This window comes from Neofelis nebulosa, chromosome 7, assembly GCF_028018385.1.
Source record: "Neofelis nebulosa isolate mNeoNeb1 chromosome 7, mNeoNeb1.pri, whole genome shotgun sequence".
Taxonomy (NCBI): domain Eukaryota; kingdom Metazoa; phylum Chordata; class Mammalia; order Carnivora; family Felidae; genus Neofelis; species Neofelis nebulosa.
The window spans coordinates 29,981,162-30,004,726 of NC_080788.1; the positions used below are offsets into that span (position 1 = coordinate 29,981,162).

General features: G+C 38.8%; 1 protein-coding gene across 3 annotated transcripts in view; it reads right to left on the reverse strand.

Moving 5' to 3' along the window:
* SCAPER (S-phase cyclin A associated protein in the ER) overlaps positions 1 to 23,565 on the reverse strand; it is a 525,678-nt gene that overhangs the window by 85,994 nt on the left and 416,119 nt on the right. For all 3 annotated transcript variants that reach the window (XM_058736955.1, XM_058736953.1, XM_058736954.1), the window contains one exon: positions 1,128 to 1,360. In XM_058736955.1, the coding sequence (XP_058592938.1) occupies positions 1,128 to 1,360 (233 nt within the window). The remainder of the gene's footprint in view (positions 1 to 1,127; positions 1,361 to 23,565) is intronic.

The window sequence follows — 23,565 nt, forward strand, 5'->3', positions numbered from 1 at the left end:
CACTTTGACAATAAATTATATTTAATATAAAAAATTTAAAAAAAAGTTAAGTGCTATAAGATAAATCGTTGTAGACCCAAAGGACCTAGTACTTTCTAGCAATAAATATGCTTGGGGAGAGAGGGCAGGCAGATGGAAGGGATATGTGAACAAAATAATCAAGGGTAAGAAAGATACTGAATGAAACAACTGTTCCCAAGAAAGCACTACAAGAAACCAGCAGAAATATAAGAACTGTTTTGAGACAAATGAAGAAGAAGGCATTCTCTTTTCTATTAACCTACCATAAGCTTCAGAGCAACAAATTTCATGGATTTTTCAAACTGGAGATCAGTGCTGATCACAGAAAAGTTGCAGATAGGTGGGGCAGGTAAGTGATTAACACCAAATGGAACCCTATTGGGAAATTAAATGTCCTACTTGATTCAAGATGCATGAGGAAAAAAGAGTTCAGATGTCAAAACAGGAGTAAATTTCCCTGGAGAAAAGGTGACCTTAGCAGGGTTGACCTTGAACAGGTGTCAGAAATAGCTACATTTGTGTAGAGCAAAGCACACAGGTTTTGGTAGTCCAGCAAGACCTGAGTTCCAATCTCAAATCTCCTACTTACTTGTAAATCTATCTATTAAATAAACTTAGGCAAAGCACTTAACCTCCCTGAGCATTTTCACACCTACAAAGTCTAAATTAGAAATCCTACACTTCAAGGGCTGCAAAGCCTCTACTACATTATAATACCTTACACATAATGAGTGCTCCATAAATGGTAGCTATTACTGTTTTAAGTCCAAATCAAATTTAAAACAAGAGATGACCTGAAATAGGAGAATTCTCAGAAATTCTTGATTTGGGAATAGTTGACAGCAAGAAAGTTATAAAAGCTTGGACACTACATATTCTAATATCAAATATCTAAATATCAATAATGACAGATGAGCTCTAACTGTATTGCTTTTCATTAACAGGATTTTTCTTCTCTGTGGTACAAAATGTAGTGTATTTATTGCCAAGAATTTATGGACGGTATCATGAGAACCAATACCATCATATGGACCCTGAGATTTAAATTATTTTAATATAACTTTTTTTTTTAAAGAAGAAAGTTTGAAGAAGTCTAACAATTTTACCTGATGAGGTCCTGAACTCGACTGTTAAAAGTATCACCTTGTGAGGGTTTGTTTTTCATTTCCTGTGTCGATATTTTTGGTGTATCTGGCTGGCTGTTTCCATCTGGTCGATTGGCAATCAGGCAGCTAAAAACCACAGCACTGACTTTGAGAAGTCCAGTTGTCAAACCTTCAAAAAGTTGCTTATTTGTATTTCTTCCCAAAATAGCATTATTTTCATCTGGAACATAAACCTAGATGGAAAAAAATACAGTAATTATATTTCAGGAAAACCACCAGAAGTGGACAGAGATAATGTGGAACATTTCTGGAATCATAAATAATTTTGAAATTGTTCAAGTGGCTAGCTAAATATTAGAGTGTTGGTTCTGAAGTTAGATTGCTGAGTTCAAGTCTCAGCTTTATCCTTGCTAGTTGAGCGACCTTGGGCATGTTGCTACTTCAAAGCTTCAATATATTCTCATTTATAAAAGAGGGACAACAACAGTGCCTATATCATAAGATTCTAGTGAAGATTAAATGAGTTAATCCACATAAAATGCTTAGCTCATGCCAAGGCATACAGTAAGTACTCAAGAAATAGTATTTATTCAATTGAATACATTATATTAACAATTTATATGAGCCCAGAAAATGAACCAATTGGTAAACTGACAACATTGTTTTCTTGTTAAAGTGAGTTCTAAAAATATCTAATCTGAATTCCTCTATTAAAATCAAATTCGTATTTCTTATTACAGAATGGTAAAACAGTTTTTGCCTAATACCTAGTGTCATATTCAGCTATTCTTGTATATAGTTTACAAGAAGTAACATGGTTAAAAGTTGGGACTAGGAGTCAGAACCTGGGCTTGGTTTCTGACTCTACAGTTATATGGTCTTAGACAAATTCCTTAACCTTTCTATGTCTCTATTTCCTCAATTGTGAAATGAGGATAACCATAATCATAGCAGTAAATCAACACGTGTAAATTCTTAGAACAATGTCTGGCACATAGGTAAGCCACACAGAAGTGTTATCTGTTACTACATTTCTACTCTTACTATGATTCCTACCATTGCCATTACCACATAAACAGTAAATACTACTGTATATGAATAAGAGTTCTCACAGAGAAGGATGACTTAAGAAGTACAATAGCTAGGGGTGCCTGGGTAGCTCAGTTTGTTAAGTGTAAGGTCAGATCATGATCTCATGGTTTGTGAGATTGAGCCCCATGTTGGGCTCTGCACTAACAGTGTAGAGCCTGCTTGCGATTCTCTTTCTCTGCCTCTTCCCTGCTCTTTCTCTCTCTCAAAATAAATAAGTAAATAAACATTAAAAAAAAGTACAATGGCTGGATATATAATTACCAGGCTGGGAGCTCTGTGCCCTTGGTCTGTAAGGGCTCACTCTTCCCAGGGAGAGGTGGGGTTGACTCCTAAAAGCCTTACTACCAAGAAAGGGGAAGAGACAATAAGCTACGGGTGGGAAGAAGAGGTCTGGATGGAATCAGATGGTACTGTATTCAAGATCTAGTTTTTCTTCTAGGAGATTACATGACTCAAAGTAACAATTTTACATTTCTGAGACTTGACTTCTGTATCTGCCTACCTACTAGGACTACTATAAAGTTCAAATGAGATGATGAGTAGAAAAACACCTGGCAAATTATTACACTTCAAATGCATTTAGTATAATCAGCCTTTGCTTATCCTCACTCTTCACCTGCACCAGTCCTATCAAAAGAGGAATAAATACTCACTTGGATTAAGAAAAAAGACGATCTTTATAAACACAAGCTAATGTCCCCTTCATTCCTTTCTGTTGTTGTTAATTTAGACATGCCATGAAAGCCACTTTTCTGAGAAGAGCCTGTTTAAGACTGCTGACCGTAAGTTCTATCTGACCATGGAGCCATTCCTAAACCCAAGTAATTACAGCAGAATCTTTCTGCAGTCTATGCTCCAATTAACTGATGAAAGCTCCCTTTGAAACTCTATAGTAGTTATAAAACAGTCACACAAACTTTCGATTGTGACTAGTGTAACGTAGCCTATCCCAATATAGCAGGTGGTATATGAGAATGGAATTTGAACCTAGGATTTCTATGTAAGTCAGGATGAGCTGGGTTATGCTGCAGTGAAACACTCCTCAAAAATTTCAGTGGCTTCAAACAATAAAGTTTTTTCATTCAAATGACATGTTCGTCTCGGGCCGGCTGGGGCTCTCTTCCGCGTCCTTGTTGTCTTTACTCTGGAGTGACAAAGCAAGTACCATTTATAGCAACAACAACCAATAGAACTTTCTGAGATGATGCAAGTTTTTTTTTTTTTTTTTTCAACGTTTTTTATTTATTTTTGGGACAGAGAGAGACAGAGCATGAACGGGGGAGGGGCAGAGAGAGAGGGAGACACAGAATCGGAAACAGGCTCCAGGCTCCGAGCCATCAGCCCAGGGCCTGAGGCGGGGCTCGAACTCACGGACCGCGAGGTCGTGACCTGGCCGAAGTCGGACGCTTAACCGACTGCGCCACCCAGGCGCCCCGAGATGATGCAAGTTTTTAAGTCTACACTGTTCTATATCCGCACTAGTCACATGTGGCTGTTGAGCACTAGAAATGTGGTTAGTGTGATACAGGGATTGTATTTTTAAATTTAATTAATTTTAACTTTAATATTGGCTAGTGTATCAGATAGTACAGAGCACTATAGGTCACAGTGGCAGAGAAGAAAAAAAATCTCTGTAAGGTCTTGAATCAACATTAAATGCATTACCTGAAAGTGATCTTCTCATTTTTGCTCACACCTTATTGGGTAGAATAATCATACCATCCAACCCAACCACAAGAGAACCAAGAAATGTCATCCAACTGTGTACTTGGAAAGAGGAAGAGAGGCAGGGCATTTGGTCTGTGGTACTATTGACTGCATGATATTGTTTCTTCCATTATGCCTACACAAATATCATTCATGGTTAAGTTCTTTAGCATATGATGATTACATTTACTTTCTTATACAAATTTTTGGTCTCAGGGAACTTTTTTTCATATGCTGAATTTCCTATTTATCTGTCATTAATTCATTGTCAATCTTTCTGGTTACAGTGAAATTTCCTCTCAAGTTCAGACACAGCAGAAATTGTTGATTCTTTTTCTTTCCCCAGTGGAGACATTCCCCCTGAAACCTACAACACCCCTGCACTAATATGGACTGTCTGCTCTGTAGGCCTGTGACACAACTCTCCTATTGGGATTGCCCTTCATTTTCATCTTAAGAATTCCTTCCACCCCTTCCTGGGTTAGATACCCTTGTTTCTTGGATTCCATGTCTTTTTTTTCTTCCCATTCTCTCATTTTGTTGAGGAATATATTCCAACAAGTTCCTAAGAAAGGCTGCATGGAAAGAAAAATTTTGAGACCAGTGAGTCTTTATAGATCTTTATTTCATCCTTATACTTGAATGATGGTTTGGCTGAATGGAGGATTCTTGGTTGCAACTACTTTTCCTTCAGAGTTGTGAAAGACTGCTCCGTTATTTCCTACTCCAAGGGCTGTCATTAAACAGTCCCAACAAATTCTAATATTTTTGTACATGGTCTGTTTTGTCCTCTCTAGAAACTTTCAGGAACTTCTTATCCCTGATTTCCTGTCTTGGTATAGGTTCTCCTTCTCCTTCTTCCTTCTTGTGTGTGTGTGTGTGTGTGTGTGTGTGTGTGTGTGTGTGTGTGTGTACACAAAAACTCAGTACTCTTTTCAATCTGAAAACCATGTGTTTCACTTATGGGGACATTTCTTGCATTATTTCCTTGCTAATTTCCTCCCACTCACTTTTCTCTGCTGGACTTCGGTCCTGAACTGAGCCTGTAATTTTCTTATATTTTGTTTTCTTCAGCTTTTCACCTCTTTGCATTTTGTCCTACTTCTTAGATGATTTCCTTAACTTTATTTTCCAGTCCTTCTACTGAGTTTTTCATTTCATCTATTGTATTACTAATTTTCAGGAGCCATTTTTAGCTCCCTATATGCTTTGTTTTTATAGTATTTTTGTTTCATGGATATATTTCTCATCTCTGTGAAGTTATGCTTTTTTAAGATTTTCTTCTGTTTCTTACATGGTCTCTGTTTCCTGTGAGTTCTTTCTCTTCAGGTTGTAAGCTTTCCATAAATAAGTGGTAATGTAGGACTTTCTGTTCATACTCAAGACTGATGCATAGATAGATTAGTTTATCACAATCTTGATCCAATCACAAGATGGACACACACTCTGTGTGAAGGGCTTCAATTTAGATGACTAAACAGAGACCCAGGTTTTCCACTGGGAAATCCCAACTATTAGTAGTATAGGTATGTTCTCCCAGGAGAGTTAGTTTCAGAAGAATGAAATCCTATATCTTCTAAGCCTGGAGTATATAACATGGCCTATCCATTTTTGCAGAGATTCATAGAAGAAGGAGGCCGAGTGTCTCACTATTTAAGGAATAGATTTTCACTTAGTCATTTTGTTTTTGTAGGATTTTTTTGTGTCTGTATATGGTGTCCCTGTACCTGGAGAAACTTTAGGTTTCAAACTTGTTCTGCCACCATTGAGGGGAGTGTCATTTGGCGGCACACAGAGCACATGAAATCTAGGGTATCTAAACTGTCTCTTGTTTAGACTTTCAGCCAATTACCCTCTTTCCAGCCCCACTTGTATCCTCATTTTCTGAGATACTTGGTGACTCTAATTCTTGAACCTTCTGGGGTTCTGTGGCACAAATTTTCTTCTGACATTTTTCTTCCATTAATTTAGCTTTTAGACAACTGTCCTTTAAGTATATGCTTCCCAGATTAAAACATATTTGCTTTCCTTTTCTATTTTCTTTGTTTTTGAGGATTCAGGCCTATATCTATCCAGTATTAGTGGGGCCCCCCAGGCAGAGAAAATATAACTTGTGTTTTCAAGTTGGCCACATTTTAAAATTAACTCAATAAGTCCACTAAAAACACAACTTTCTTTTTCTTTTACACACTACAGAAAGAATAGGAGAAATACATTTCTGGGTAATGTCAGTTTCTTCATCATCACAAAATTTCATAAATCTTTCTTTTCAAAAACCTTGTACTGATTTTCATCATTTCAAATAAAACACTATGCATGTGTATTTAGTAATCTTTCACTTAATTAGAAGTACTTCATTTATTTCATCTTTGAAGAATTTAGTTTGAGAATTAATAAAAAATAAAAAAAAACTGAGGTACCAAAATTAATGACACTTATTTAATCACCTGCTTATCTAACATTTGAGTATCTACTACATACATGATCAAGGGATCAGAGTGATGCTCTGCTCACCTTATGGGTCATTCAGACCCTACAGACTCTGATTTTATAAACAAATGTAAGAAGCTGTGGTTTCATGGTTTACAGAGGAACAGAAAAAACAATATAAAAGAGGAAAGTGGTGACTATTTTAGAGGCAGGCAGTAGCAAAAGGTGACACTAATTCTGGAAGCACAAGAAAGGACAGATATGAGTGCAAAAAAGGTATTACAACATGAGACTCTGTTGTCTTTATTAGTTAGACTTACTTATCTTTATTTCCTCTGAAATTATCATTTAGCATATATCAGTATAACTGCTTATGCTCCAAATGACAACCTAAAGATACTAAAAAAAAAAAAAAAAAAAAAAAGGATAAATTGTGAACAATACTCACTGGGAGAGGGGAAGAGAAGGAAGGACAGAGACTAACATCTATGAGGTTTTTCTACTAAGTCAAACATGGTTAAGCATTTTTCCCGTATCATAACATTTAATTTTTACAGATTGAGAATTCAAGTTCAGAGATACCAAGGACATGCCCAAGTTTCACAGCTAATTAAAGGAAGGTCCAGTACTTGAACCTGAATTTAATAGACTTTAAAGCCCGTGTGCACTGACTCCTCACATTGGGTATCTCTTTTACTGAAGATTCAGCAGAAACTTTCTCTTTGGTGGAGGGAAGTAAAAACTGATCATGGGCCAAACAATATCTTTCTGATGTCTCTTCCATTAAAAAAAAAAAAAAAAAAAGAATTCCATAAGTGCTTTATTCTTGGCCAAAGGGCAAGAATACATTATATTTAAGGATTGTTGGGATAATTCTGGGTGAAATATACTAATCTCATTATCCAGAAACTGCCAATGTGATTTGAGCATCAAATGTCACTTCTTCATCAGCCCTAATAAGCTCAGTGTAAAGTAAATCAGATATATTTTTACAATATGCCTATATTCTCTGTCCATAGCTGGTAACTTTTGATTTTCTATTTCATTGGGGCTTTCTACTTAATTTTAGAAATACCATTTGGCAATTTCTTCATAAAGTAAACAGAAACTGAAAAACCTCCCTAATAATCTGGCAGTTATATGAAGAACGCTTGTGGCCTGCAGGAGCTTAGCTTCCCTTGTTAGGCCTGCTGCAGTGAATCCTGGGATTTCAGACCTAGGTCAAAAGGATGTCACTGTACTGAACAGTCTTTTACTTTCTCCCCATAATTTACTATTTTCCAACAGTCTAAGTTAGCCTGACATTCAGTTCAGCTCCGTATCATATTTTTCCATAGAATTTTGTGTTTGTATGTGTATTTTCTCATTTAGTATTGATCCTTTCACTGCTGAGAACAGAATTTTCTTTTGCTTGTAACCTTTACTGAAGTCTTTTTTGTGTTTCATCAGGACATTTTATTCAAGTGGTCACAGAAATTCTCCTTATCCTTCTATATAGACTTTTCTTTTCCTGCTTTTAAATCATTTAACAGCAACGATTTAATAGGAAACCAAAGTTTCATCTAGGAAAGAATTTCAAAATTGCCTAAATTAAGGTAAGGAGGGGCTTATTTTCAGTGAGACAGAAAGGTTCTTTCTAGTCTTCAAAAATGAGATTTGATAAAAAGAAACTTGCAGGGGAAAGTATCTACACTGTAAAGGATAATGTATTCAGAGCACTACTCTATACTGTTGTCTTTTGTCTAGTTGGGTATCGCTGTTACTTGCCAGAAGTAAAATAACTCATTAGCAGCCTGCTCTTTTGGGACACTTAGTAGATGAAAGGCACACCTAGAGTTCTAATACATGTTTATAAACCAACACTAGAGTTTAACTTCCTTCCAGCACAGTTGCAGGCCAAGGGCACATTGCAAGTTGAGGAGCCTGTCCTTTAGGAAAGGTGTGCTAGCAACATCCTCCCCTCCCCCCTGCTCACTGCCCCCATCTATTGCACACCTGGCTTACCTGAGTCTGGAACACATTCCATCCTGGGGTGGGTGGTCTCTGAAGGGCAGGGGAAGGTTACCTTCCCAGCATGCACCAGTGCTTATAACTATCACCTGGTGGTATGTACCTGACCTGGCCTGGGAAAAAACAGAGCTATGTAGCTTTTGGCTCTTCTGAATCTGTCACTCCTGAGGCAGAAATCTAAAACCACAATTTTTCTCCAATGGATGAAAGGCATTTCCCTTAGTATATTTCTTGAGAATACACTTGTGGTCATTACCTTACAGTAGCAAATTACAGGTTGACTTCATGTACATATTCTTACTATAAAATTTCCCCTTCCTCTCAAAAGATATTTTAGCTTCTTAAAATCTACAGGTATTTCATATAGTTTTAGATCTAGAAAGAATTTCTGAATCAAATTTTTTCATTTTATATTTGAGAAAATCATGGCCCAGAGGAGGAAAATTTCCTGAGGATAAAGAAACTATCAAGGTTGGAATAAGTACTGTGTGTCTTCTCTAAACCTACTCCAAGGAGAAATCCAATATTTATAGGCCCAAACCGTGAGGCAAAGTGTTTTGGCAAAATTAAGTTAAAAGTCATTGTCACTTTTAAAAGGCAAATTTACATTTTTCCTCCCACTACCTCACACTACGAAAGTAATTTCAAAAACTTCCTACATTCTTCTTTGCAATACAGAAAGATGCTTTTCTTAGTAGTACAAATCCATCCTTTTGTAACGTGATTTCCTGAGAGAGAAAATTAACTTGGTAATCAGTGGTAATTCTATCCAGATAATTTTTAGTATTGTGAAGTTGGGTTTATGTATTTTTAAGTTGTACAGTGTGTTTGTTCACAATGGTAAGAATATGATTTAAGTTCACTGAGAACCAACAGAAGATTGTTTAGAAATACAGGCCTACATCAAGAACCAAGAATAATTTCAAATAAACAACCTAACCTTACACCTGAAGGAGCTAGAGAAAAGAACAAACGAAGCCTAAAGCCAGCAAAAGGAAGGAAATAATAAAGATTAGAGCAGAAATAAGTGAAAGAGAAACTAAAAAAACACAATAAATAGATCAATAAAACTAGGAGATAGTTACTTGAAAAAAATTAGAAACACTGATAAACCTCTAGACTTATCAAAAAGAAAAGAAAAAGGACCCAAATAAAATCACAAATGAGAGAGGAGAAATAACAACCAACACCACAGAGATACAAACAATTATAAGAGAATATTATGAAAAACCATATGCCAACAAATGGGACAACCTGAAAGAAATGTATAAATTCCCCAAAAACAAAATCCAGGGCCAGATGGCTTCACAGGCAAATTCTATCAAACATTTAAAGAGGAATTAATACCTATTTTTCTCAAACTATTCCAAAAATAGAAAAGGAAGGAAAAACTTCTAAATTCACTCTATGAGGCCGCATTTCCCTGATACCAAAACCAACGAAGACTCCACTAAAAAAGAGAACTACAGGCCAATATCCCTGAAGAACATGGATGCAAAAATTCTCAAGAAAATACTAGCAAACTGAATCCAATAATGCATCAAGAGAATCAGTCACCATGATCAAATGGGATTTATTTCTAGGTTGAAAGGGTGGTTCAATATTCCCCAATCAGTCATTGTGATACACCACATTAGTAAAAGGATAAGAACCATATGATCATTTCAAGAGATGCAGAAAAAGCATCTCACAAATATCCACTTATGATAAAAACTCTCAACAATGTAGGTTTAGAGAGAATACCTCAACATACCTCAATATAACAAAGGCCATATATGAAAAATCCACAGCTAAAATCATCTTCAATGGGGAAAAACTGGGAGCTTTTCCTCTATGATTAGGAACATGACAGAGATGTCCACCCTCACCACTGTTATTTAACATAGTACTGGAAGTCCTAGCCACAGCCATCACATAATAAAATGAAATAAAAAGGCATCCAAATTGGTAAGGAAGAAGTGAAACTTTCACTATTTGCCCACTGTCACTTCACAGGGACTTCTCTTGTAGTAATAATGGTAGTGAAAGAGGCGGCAGTGGTAAGAACAGCTGACAATTAGCGATCAGCTAACAATGTAAGACACTGTGCTAACTACTTCACCCAGATCATCACACTTAATCCACACAATATTCCCACAGACCAGTACTGCTGTTCCTATTTTCAGAAAAGAAATCCAGGGTTTAGAGAGGTTAAATACGGCAGAGTAAGGGCCTCAATCCAGACAGCCCCCCTACTGAGCCTGAGCCTTTAACTACTTTACTACACTGTACTGAGGGTTAATCAAGATGATATGTGAAAGTGCTTGGAAATTAGAAAGCACTAAACAAGTGTGAGGGAATTTTTATTGCCACTTCCAGATACTTAGACAAGTGACCACAATTAGCTTTCATCCAATGTTAATAATTTAAATATTGCTTCCCCTTGTAACAGCTATTCAAAAGACAATGCTTCATATTCAGCAAAAGCTGCAAAAGTACCTGTGAAGGTGTTTTTTTCAAATATGGAATTTATTGTCAAATTAGTTTCCATACAACACCCAGTGCTCATACCAACAGGTGCCCTCCTCAATGCCCATCACCCACCCTCCACTCCCTCCCACTCCCCATCAACCCTCAGTTTATTCTCAGTTTTTAAGAGTCTCTTATGGTTTGCCTCCTTCCCTCTCTGTAACTTTTCCCCTCCCCCATGGTCTTCTGTTAAGTTTCTCAGGATCCACATAAGAGTGAAAACATATGGTATCTATCTTTCTCTGTATGACTTATTTCACTTAGCATAACACTCTCCAGTTCCATCCACGTTGCAACAAAAGGCCATATTTCATTCTTTCTCCTTGCCAAGTAGTATTCCATTGTATATATAAACCACAACTTCTTTATCCATTCATCAGTTGATGGACATTTAGGCTCTTTCCATAATTTGGCTATTGTTGAAAGTGCTACTACAAACATTGGGGTAAAAGTGCCCCTATGCATCAGCACTCCTGTATCCCTTGGGTAAATTCCTAGCGGTGCTATTGCTGGGTCATAGGGTAGATCTATTTTCAATTTTTTGAGGAAGCTCCACACTGTTTTCCAGAGCGGCTGCACCAGTTTGCATTCCCACCAACAGAGCAAGAGGGTTCCCCATTTCTCCACATCCTCGCCAGCATCTGTAGTCGCCTGAGTTGTTCATTTTAGCCACTCTGACCGGCGTGAGGTGGTACCTCAGTGTGGTTTTGATTTGTATTTCCCTGATGAGGAGTGATGTTGAGCATCTTTTCATGTGTCTGTTGGCCATGTGGATGTCTTCTTTAGAAAAGTGTCTATTCATGTCTTCTGCCCATTTCTTCACTGGATTATTTGTTTTTTGGGTGTGGAATTTGGTGAGTTCTTTATAGATTTTTGGATACTAGCCCTTGGTCTGATAGGTCATTTGCAAATGTATTTTCCCATTCCGTTGGTTGCCTTTTAGTTTTGTTGATGGTTTCCTTTGCAGTACAGAAGATTTTTATCTTCATGAGGCCCCAATAGTTCATTTTTGCTTTTGTTTCCCTGGCCTTCGGAGATGTGTCGAGTAAGGAGTTGCTATGGCTGAGCTCAAAGAGGTTGTTGCCTGTTTTCTCCTCTAGGGGTCTGATGGTTTCTTGTCTCACATTCAGGTCCTTCATCCATTCTGAGTTTATTTTGTGAATGGTATAAGAAAGTGGTCTAGTTTCATTCTTCTGCATGTTGCTGTCTAGTTCTCCCAGCACCATTTGTTAAAGAGACTGTCTTTTTTCCATTGGATATTCTTTCCTGCTTTGTCAAAGATTAGTTGGCCATACTTTTGTGGGTCAAATTCTGGAGAGTCTCTACCCTACTCCATTGGTCTACGTGTCTGTTTTGTGGCAATACCATGCTATCTTAATGATTACAGGTTTGTAGTAGAGGCTAAAGTCTGGGATTGTGATGCCTCCCACTTTGGTCTTCTTCTTCAATACTACTTTGGCTATTCGGGGTCTTTTGTGGTTCCATACAAATTTTAGGATTGCTTGTTCTAGCTTCGAGAAGAATGCTGGTACAACTTTGACTGGGACTGTATTGAATGTGGAGATAGCTTTGGGTAGTATTGACATTTTAATAATATTTATTCTTCCAATCCATGAGCACGGAATGTTTTTCCATTTCTTTGTGTCTTCTTCAATTTCCTTCATAAGCTTTCTATAGTTTTCAACATACAGATATTTTACATCTCTGGTTAGGTTTATTCCTAGGTATTTTATGATTCTTGGTGCAATTGTGAATGGGATTAGTTTATTTGTCTTTCTGTTGCTTCATTTTTAGTGTATAAGAATGCAACTGATTTCTGTACATTAATTTGTGTCCTGCAACTTTGCTGAATTCGTGTATCAGTTCTAGCAGACTTTTGGTGGAGTCTATCGGGTTTTCCATGTATAGTATCATGTCATCTGCAAAAAGTGAAAGCTTGACTTCATCTTTGCCAATTTTGATGCCTTCGATTTCCTTTTGTTGTCTGATTGCTGACGCTAGAACTTCCAACGCTATATTAAACAACAGCGGTGAGAGTGGACATCCCTGTCATGTTCCTGATCTCAGGGGAAAGGCTCTCAGTTTTTCCCCATTGAGAATGACATTAGCTGTGGGCTTTCATATACGGCTTTTATGATGTTTAAGTGTGTTCCTTCTATCCCGACTTTCTCGAGGGGTTTTATTAAGAAAGGATGCTGTATTTTGTCAAATGCTTTTTCTGCATCGATTGACAGGATCATATGGTTCTTATCTTTTCTTTTACTAATGTGATGTCTCCCATTGATTGATTTGTGAATATTTAACCAGCCCTACAGCCCAGGAATGAATCCCACTTGATCATGGTGAATAATTCTTTTTATATGCTGTTGAATTCGATTTGCTAGTATCTTGTTGAGAATTTCTGCATCCATGTTCATCAGCGATATTGGCCTGTAATTCTCTTCTTTTGCTGGGTCTCTGTCTGGTTTGGGAATCAAAGTAATGCTGGCTTCATAGAATGAGTCTGAAAGTTTTCCTTCCCTTTTATTTTTTGGAACAGCTTGAGAAGGATAGGTATTATCTCTGCTTTCAATGTCTGGTAGAATTCCCCAGGGAAGCCATCCGGTCCTGGACTCTTATTTGTTGGGAGATTTTTGATAACTGATTCATTTTTTTCACTGGTTATGTGTCTTTTCAAGTTTTCTATTTCTTCCTGTTTGAGTTTTGGAAGTGTGTGGGTGCTTAGGAATTTGTCCGTTTCTTCTAGGTTGTCCAGTTTGTCGGCATGTAATTTTTCATAGTATTCCCTGATAATTGCTTGTATTATGAGAGATTGGTTGTAATAATTCCATTTTCATTCATGATTTTATCTATTTGGGCCTCTCCCTTTTCTTTTTGAGAAGCCTGGCTAGAGGTGTATCAGTTTTGTTTATTTTTTAAAAAAACGAACTCTTGGTTTCATCAATCTGCCCTACAGGTTTTTTTAGATTCTATATTGTTTACTTCTGCTCTGATCTTTATTATTTCTCTTCTTCTTCTGGGTTTGGGGTATCTTTGCTGTTCTGTTTCTATTTCCTTTAGGTGTGCTGCTAGATTTTGTATTTGGGATTTTTCTTGTTTCTTGAGATAGGCCTGATTGCAATGTATTTTCCTCTCAGGACTGCCTTTGCTGCATCCCAAAGCGTTTGGATTGTTGTATTTTCATTTGTTTCCATATATTTTTTAATTTCTTCTCTAATTGCCTGGTTGACCCATTCATTCTTTAGTAGGTTGTTCTTTAACCTCCATACTTTTGGAGGTTTTCCAAACTTTTTCCTGTGGTTGATTTCAAGTTTCACAGCATTGTGGTCTGAAAGTGTGCATGGTATGATCTCAATTCTTTTATACTTATGAAGGGCTGTTTTGTGACCCAGTATGTGATCTATCTTGGAGAATGTTTTATGCGCACTCGAGAAGAAAGCATCTTCTGTTGCTTTGGGATGCAGAGTTCTAAATATATCTGTCAAGTCCATCTGATCCAATGTATCATTCAGGGCCCTTGTTTCTTTATTGATCCTGTGTCTAGACGATCTCTCCATTGTTGTACATGGAGAATTAAAGTCCCCTGCAATTACCACATTCTTATCAATAAGGTTTCTCATGTTTGTGATTCTTTTATATAATTGGGGGCTCCCGTATTTGGCACACAGGCATTTATAACTGTTAGCTCTTCCTGATGGATAGACTGTGTAATTATCATATAATGCCCTTCTTCATCTCTTGTTACAGCCTTTAATTTAAAGTCTAGTTTGTCTGATAAAAGTATGGCTACTCCAGCTTTCTTTTTGACTTCCAGTTGCATGATAGATAGTTCTCCATCCCCTCACTTTCAATCTGAAGGTGTCCTCAGGTCTAAAATGAATCTCTTGTAGACAGCAAATAGATGGGTCTTGTTTTTTTTTTTTTTTTATCCATTCTGATACCCTATGTCTTTTCGTTGGAGAATTAGTCCATTTACATACAGCGTTATTATTCAAAGATACGGGTTAGGAGTCATTGTGATGTCTGTAGGTTCGTTCTTGTAGTGATGTCTCTGGTACTTTGTGGTCCTTGCAACATTTCACTCACAGAGTCCCCCTTAGTATCTTTTGTAGGGCTGGTTTAGTAGTGATGAATTCCTTCCGTTTTTGTTTGGGAAAACCTTTATCTCTCCTTCTATCGTGAATGACAGACTTCCTGGATAAAGGATTCTTGGCTGCATATTTTTTCTGTTCATCACATTGAAGGTTTCCTGCCATTCCTTTCTGGCCTGCCAAGTTTCAGTAGCTAGGTTTGGCACTCCTCTATGTGTCTACTTTTGTATTTTAGGGCCCGTTTATCCCTAGCTGCTTTCAGAATTCTCTCTTTATCCTTGTATTTTGCCAGTTTCACTATGATATGTCGTGCAGAAGATCGATTCAAGTTAGGTCTACAGCGGGTTCTCTGTACCTCTTGGATTTCAATGCTTGCTTTCTTCCCCAGATCAGGGAAGTTCTCAGCTAGGATTTGTTCAAGTACACCTTCAGCCCCTTTCTCTCTCTCCTCTTCTTCTGGAATTCCTATGATACGGATATTGTTCCATTTGATTGCATCACTTAGTTCTGTAAATCTCCCCTCATACTCCTGGATTTTTTTCTCTCTTTTTCTCAGCTTCCTCTTTTCCCATAACTTTATCTTTGAATTCACCTATTCTCTCCTCTGCCTCTTCAATCTGTGCTATGGCCACCTCCATTTTATTTTGCACCTCATTTATAGCATTTTTAAATTCCTCGTGACTATTTTTTAGTCCCTTGATCTCTGTAGCAATAGATTCTCTGCTGTCCTCTATGCTTTTTGCAAGCGCAGTGATTAATTTTATGACCGTTATTCTAAATTCTTGTTCCGTTGTATTGCTTAAATCGGTTTTGATCAATTGGTTAGCTGTCGTTACTTCCTGGAGTTTCTTTTGAGGAGAATTCTTCTGTTTCATCACTTTGGGTAGTCCCTGCGGTAGCTCCAAACTGTAGGGCTCTTCCCTGTGCTGCCCGGAGTAACTTGTGTTGGTGGGTGGGGCCACAGTCAGATCCGATGTCTGCCCCCAGCCCACTGCTGGGGCTACAGTCAGACTGGTGTGTACCCTATCTTCCCCCCTCCCAGGGGCAGGACTCACTGTGGGGTGGGGTGGCCCCTGTCTGGGCTGTTTACACACTGCCAGGCTTGTGCTGCTTCAATGGGATCTGGCCAAGGGCTTATTAGATGGGGTGGATCTGCAAGGTGCATAGGGGCGGAAGGGGCAGGCTTAGCTAGCTTTGTTGTTGGTGGTCCCCTGCGGGGAGGGGCCCTGCAGCACCAGGAGGGAGGCAGGTCAGTTGGAGGGATGGACCCACAGAAGCACAGCATTGGGTGTTTGCCTGGTGCAAGCAAGTTTGGTGATGGGAACTGGTTCCCTTTGGAATTTTGGCTGGGGGATGGGAGAGGGAGATGGAGATTGCCAGCACCTTTGTTCCCCTGTTGAGCTGAGCTCTGTCTTTCAGGCTCAACAACTCTCCCTTCCGGCATCCTCTTGCCCTCCCCACTCCCCGAGAGCAGAGCTGTTGACTTTTCACATTCCAGATGTTAAGTCCTGCTGGCTGTCAGAACTCACGGAGTCTGGCACTTTTGCAAGCCAGACTTCAGGGGTTCTTCCTTGTCTGTAGGGCTGCCCCTCCACTGCCCCAGCTCCCTCCCACTAGCCCGTGAAGCATGCACCGCCTCTCTGCCCTTCGTACTGTCTTCTGTGGGGTCTTGTCTACGCTTGGGTCTGGAGAGTCCATTCTGCTAGTCTTCCGGGAGTTTTTTGGGTTGTTTTTAGGCCCATGTGGGTGGAATCTAAGTGATCACCAGGACAAGGTGAGCCCAGTGTCCTCCTACGCTGCCATCTTTTCTCTATGAGTTGAAGGTTGTTTTTTTTTTTAATTTTTAACATTTATTCAGTTTTGAAGACAGCATAAGCAGGAGAGGGGCAGAGAGAGAGGGAGACAGAATCTGGAGCAGACTCCAGGCTCTGAGCTGTCAGCACAGAGCCTGACGCAGGGCAGGACTCAAACTCACAAATCGTGAGATCATGATATGAGCTGAAGTCGGATACTTAACCAACTACGCCACCCAGGCACCCTAGAAGTACCTGTGAAGGGTTTAAAGGTAGAATGTCAGGAAAATACACATATATATATCTTTCTCATAGATATTTCTACATTTTGCATATATAGAAATGAGAGCAGAATTTTGGTTTTATATCTTCAGAAAGGTTTAAGTAGAAACATGAGGAAAGACTTGTTATGCATAACCACTGAGCCATGCTATCTACTTTATAGAAAGATTAACATTTTGGAGGAACTTATTCAGTTTAAGTAAGTATGTATATGTGGATCATGAAATAGATAAATTCACATTAGGAAGGACATGAATATCATCCATATTTCACCTGTATTTGAAATAACAGTATAATTCTCTGACCCACAAAACCCATTAGCTTACAACAATTTCTTTCATTCACTTATCAAATATTTTTCAAATACTATGTCCTAGGCACTGTGACAAGCTCAATGGGTGAAGATAAAGACAAAGCTCTGTTCTCAAGAGTTCACTGGTAGGGCGTCTGGGTGCCTTAGTCAGTTGAGTGTTTGACTGTTGATTTCCCTGACCCTTGATTTCAGCTCAGGTCATGATCTTACGGTTCCTGGGATTCAGCCTGCTTGGGATTCTCTCTCTCCCTCTCTCTCTACCACTCCCCTGCTCTTTCTCTCTCTTTCTCTCTCAAAAATAAACTTAAAAAAAAAAAAGAGTTCATTGGTAAGTATACTATAATAGAATTCCATGTTTTAGGTACAGCAACCCTAGAAATAAAGTCATGGCACTGTAAGGACTGGAACACAAGGAACATTGCCCAGAGGGATAAGTCATGAGCTGAGTCTCACAGCCAGAACCTAGCTTGGTGGGGTGGTGGTGGTGTGGGGCAGCAGAGTGCACACAAGGAAACAGCATGAAAGAAGGAATCAGTGTGTGTGTACATTCAGGGAGCCTCAAGTTGCTGGGTGTAGCCAGAGTATTGGGAAATAAGACTATCAGATCACAAAGGCCACGTATGCGTCATTAAGGAATTTTGCTCTTAATCTAGACAGTGATGTGTTAGCCAATGAAAGATTCATTTCAGAAAGAGGATTTGTCACAATGTGTGGGCTATTATAGAAGAGGTTAAAATTAATGGCTAAAATTAATGGTTAAAATTAAGAGAAGGAGGCTACTGCTACAAGTGAGAGATGATGGGGAATGGAGAATAATCTGATTAAATTGCATATTTAGGGAATGGGAAGGAAGGAGTTATTTACCAGGCTAGGGAATACAGGAGAAGGGAGGAGGGCAGGCCTAGTTTTGGACATGCTAAGTTCTGGATCCTGGGTATGGAGATGCTTATTTGGGATCACCAGTGTATGTATAATAGTTGAAGCCATAAACACAAAATTGTCCATGAAGGTGGTACATCTTAAGGGGGAAGAGAAGAAAAACTCAAAAAGAAATCCTGGGAAACATCAACATTTGCAAAATGTCCAGAGGGGGATTTACATAAACCAAAGAAGGGGAGATTTTGAACTTGGAAGTCACTGGTGATCTTGGTGAAAGCACTTTGAGTAGAATGGTGGGAGAAAAAGCCAAAGTACAGTGGGTAGAAAGTGAATGTGTAGTGTTGGGGCACCTGGGTGGCTCAGGTCATGATCTCATGGTTCATAAGTTCAAGCCCCACAGTGGGCTCTCTGCTGTCAGTGCAGAGCATGCTTTGGATCCTCTGTCTCCCTCACTCTCTGCCCCTCCCCCGCTCACAGTTTTTCTAAAAAATAAATATTTAAAAATTTTTTTTAAAAAGTGTGTCGTGTCAAAATGAAAAAAGTGAAGGCAGAATGCTCTTTGAGATGCTTCGCTGTGACGGGAAGGTGTGGTAAGTGTGACAGAAGCCAATGAGCTGTTACTTCTCTTGTGTCGGAAACAGAACAGCACCCAGTGATAGTAATACAATAAAGCCTGATGATGTTGGCTTATGTTTTACAAGTGATCACTTAATTTTTGGCAGCTTGGCCTAAAACAAATGCAGGAATTAAACTGTTAGGAAAATATGAAAGTGCTAGTCTCAGGACAGGTAATCTTTTTTTTTTTTAATTTTTTTTTTTACGTTTATTTATTTTTGAAAGAGAGGGAGAGACAGAGCGTGAGCAGGGGAGGGGCAGAGAGATAGGGAGACACAGAATCTGAAGCAGGCCCTAGGCTCCGAGCCATCAGCACAGAGCCCGATGTGGGACTCGGACCCACGAACCGTGAGATTATGACCTGGGCCGCAGTCGGACACTCAGCCGACTGAGCCACCCGGGAGCCCCAGGACAGGTAATCTGATCCAACAAAGAAGCCAGATTTTCCCAAGTTAATTATAGATAATGTTTTCAAAATTATATTATTTGTTTTTCTAAAAATATCAAATATTTGTTAGACTTTATATATAATGTACAATAAAAATAAAGGTTTCAGTCTTCCTTTTTCACAACATTGATTTGGGGAACATATCCCCATATATTTCTCACTGCATGCAGTAAATCTCAAAGGAAGGGTGGGTATGTGTGATTTGAAAAAAGTATTCTAGACAGTCTGATCTGTATTCCTAATCTTTAGATGAGACTCCATGCCCTACGGATCCAGTCTAGGAAGGTAGCTCAGTAAATGTTAAACTATCTCAACATGCCCAATACAAGAGGTGGAGGCAAAAGCAATTGGTTTAGTATGGTTTCCGCACTAAATCTGTACGTGGCCTTGCATGAGTTATTTAAGACTCCTTGAGTCTGTTCCCTCACCTGAAAATTGAAAGGGTTGTATGAGAGGATCTTTGAAGTTCTTTATAGCTCTTGATATTTTATGATTTGTTGACAAGTGAGTCTAGGATTGCTGAATTTGGTTTATTTTCTATTTTTCTCTATGCTTTATTTGCTTTCTGCTTGGTGATTTTCAAGAACACAAGGAACAATTTCCTTCCATGCCTCCTGTTCTAGCCATTTGCCACTCTGTTCCCACCTGCCTAATTCCTACTTAGGTTTGGCTTCCAACACTACCTCCTCAATGGAGACTTCTCCAAACTTTTTTTTAAATGTTTATTTATTTTTGAGAGAGAGAGAGAGAGAGAGAGAGAGAGAGAGAGAGAGAGAGAGGGAGGGGCAGGGAGGGGAGGAGAGGGGAGGGGGAGGGGCAGAGAGAGAGGGAGACACAGAATCAGAAGCAAGCTCCAGGCTCTGAGCTGTCAGCACAGAGCCTAATGTGGAACTCGAGTTCGTGAACCATGAGATCATTACCTGAGTTGAAGTCAGACACTTAACTGGCTGAGCCATCCAGGCACCCCTTTTTACATGTTTAATTTTTTAAATGTTTATTTCCAACCTTTTTATTAGGAAGGACTCTCTCTTTCGTCTAACTTCTCAGAACACCTGATCTTTATTTTGCTTACAGGATTCTTTGCTTTGGCATTCATGTTTCATTTTCTAGACCAGAGGATGGTGCATATTTTCTACACAGGGCCAGAAAATAAATATTTTACGTTTTGCATATCACACAGTCTCTATCGCAACGACTCAACCCTACCCTGTAGACAGAGAGCAGCCATATGTAATGAATGGGTGTGGTTATGTTCCAGTAAAACTTTATTTACAAACAAGTGATGGTTTGACCTGTGGATCTTAGTTTGCTGACCCTCGTGCTAGACTATAAGGTTCTTGAGAGCAACTTCCACACTATTTTCTTTCTGCATTCTTTGTGATATCTAGTAATAGTATATTCTTGGCTGAAGAGGGCATACAAATAATTTGAATATATTGTGTTTACTTAAAATAGGAGGAAAGAAAATCAATAGCCATTACCTTTATGTTGTTCGTATCAAGAAAAAAATGAGAGAATGAATATGAAATCATATGAAGATGTACAGGCATTAGCCCCCTTGGCTTGCTTCTCCCCTCAATAAACAGAGTCTTTACATCACTATATTTTGGACAGAGTATTTTTTCCTCTTCTAAATCTAGGGCAAAATAAATTTCACTGGGCATGCAATGCCAAAAGTCAAATGACCCTTCTGTATGTACACAAAATCACATTTCTCCCAAATTTTTGTTTTGAAAAATGTCAAGCTGTCAGAAATGTTGGAGAAGAGGAGACAGTGAACTATACTCTTTCCCTAGACTCACTGGTTGATGTTTTGCCACATGTGCAAAAGCACATTTAAAAAATAAATTTTATTATAAACTGCATCCATTTTAAGTATATACTTCAATAAGTTTTGACAAATGTTATGTGTCCATGTAAGAACCACCCTAATCAAGATGAATATTTTCATCATCCACAAAAGTTCCCTTGTGCTCCTCCACATTTGAGGCTCTGGGTAACTGCTGATCTGCTTTGTGTCATAGATTATTTTGTATCTTCTAAAATTTCAAATAACTAGAATCATATGGTAGACTTTTGAATGTGGCTTTTTTCCCTACTCTGAATAATGCTTCCATGAATTCTAATTCATCCATGTTGTTCAATGTATTAATAATTATTCCTTTTTATTGCTAAATATTATTCCATTGTACACAATTTGTTTATCAATTCACCTGTTGGTGGTGTGTTGTTTAGGGATTTTAGTTATTTATGAATATGGCTGCTAAGATCATTCTTATGCAAGTCTTTTTTTGTGAAGAAATACTTTCATTTTTCTTGGATAAAAAGCTAAGAGTGAAATTGCTAGGCTGTAGGGTTAAGTGTATGTTTATAATAAATTGCCAAACTCAAATCACACTTTTTAAAACACAGGAATTTGTTAATTTGTTTGTCAAGATTCAAGAGAAAGCAAGTTATCTTTCAAGGAACACAACCACATACTGAAGTGTATAGATTTAATGGACTCTCATTTGCTGCAGTCAGAGGTGTTAATGAGACCTAATATTGCTGCTCTTACTTCTCTAACCAGACTGCTTTCACAGGTGAGAACGAACTGAGCAAGAGCAGAGGCCAACCACAAAGAATGCTTTTTCCCACATCTCATAAACCCCAGGAGGAGTGGGAAAGGGCACAGAAACAGGAATTTAGCTCTGTGTATGACCATTTTAATGTCTGGGGTTACTGTTTTCTTTCATTTATTGAAAAAGCCAGAAGGCCTTCTGCCTGATGTCCTGCTATATGCCTAAGTACAAATATAAGGACATTGGGATGTAAGCTTCAGGAGGGCAGGCGGAGAGACTGCATTATTACAGGGTGCTGGGAAAGGCCTAAACAGGATTTCTCTGTATTTGTCTTTCCCGCTTCTACCCACAGCCCACACGTGACCACTAGTAGTCTCTTTCTATCCTCTCTCCTTCCTCAGCCCTCCCCTTGTTTCTGTTCTCATTCTCTTTCTGGGTCTCATTCTTATCTTCCTTTTAGTCTCAGTCTTCTGTTTTCTCTCACCTTTCTGCTTTCTCAATGTGTGCACATACACATATGTGTATGACTCTTAACCTTTCTAGGTTTCTTTATCTGAGGCTTCTGTTCCCACCCTCCTCTTCCTGAACAGAAGTTACCAAATGTGTATCTTCAGACTTGTTAGACATGAGCTATATACTATTGGAACTATTCCTAAACTAATAGAACTATTGCTTTGCAATTGTTGATGGTGGCCTTTGTGCTTCTCATCTGTGGTTTTTTTAATTGCAGCTAGAACATTCTACTACAGGGTCCCATCTGAGACTGGGACTGCACACTTTATCAATCTCCATGTTAAAGAACAATACTGTGTTCAAATGAGCACAAAATCTACACTGAATAGCTCTCGGCTCCTTTAAAAAATTTTCATAAACAGCTGTGTTAATAATTTCCCTGCAAGTATTACAAATGTGTTTCATTTATATAACTAGATACACAGTCTACCATGAAAGCTTTTCTTTCCTTTCATAGGAACAATCATTTTTCCAATAAGGAAATCTTTGTAAGTTCAAGGCCATATTTAAGCCCCAAGAAATAAGCCTTGGTATATAAATTACCAGTGTCTCAGCCACTAGGGTCAATGCACGCAGCTGATGGAAACCACATAACTCTTATCAAAGGTTTTGGATTTCTATTTTTCCTTAAATTTTTTTTTTTAATGTTTATTTATTTTTGAGAGAGAGCATGAGCGGAGAGGGGCAGAGAGAGAGATACACACAGAATCTGAAGCAGGCTCCAGGCTTTGAGCTGTCAGCACAGAGCCTGACCTGGGCCTGAACCCACGGACTGGGAGCTCATGACCTGAGCCGAAGTCAGACGCCCAACTGACTGAGCCACCTACGCACCCCTGCACTTCTTTTAAAATATATGTGTGTGATGGAGTGCCTGGGTGGCTCAGTTGGTTGAGCATCCGACTCTTGATTTCAGTTCATGTTAGGATCTCATGGTTTGTGGGATTGAGTCCTACATCAGGCTCTGGGCTGACAGACTGTTTGTGATGTTCCCTCTCCCTCTCTCTCTCTCTGCAACCCCTTCTCCCCCCTCCCGCTCACACACACTCATGCTCTCTATCAAAAATACATAAACATTTAGGAAATGTGTGTTTGCGTGTGTATAAAATCTCAAACTTCAGAAAAGCTGGTATCTAGAATCATGCTACATCTAGTTGTTGTGTCTCTTTTCTACCCATCTAAAAAACTGCTCAGTGTGA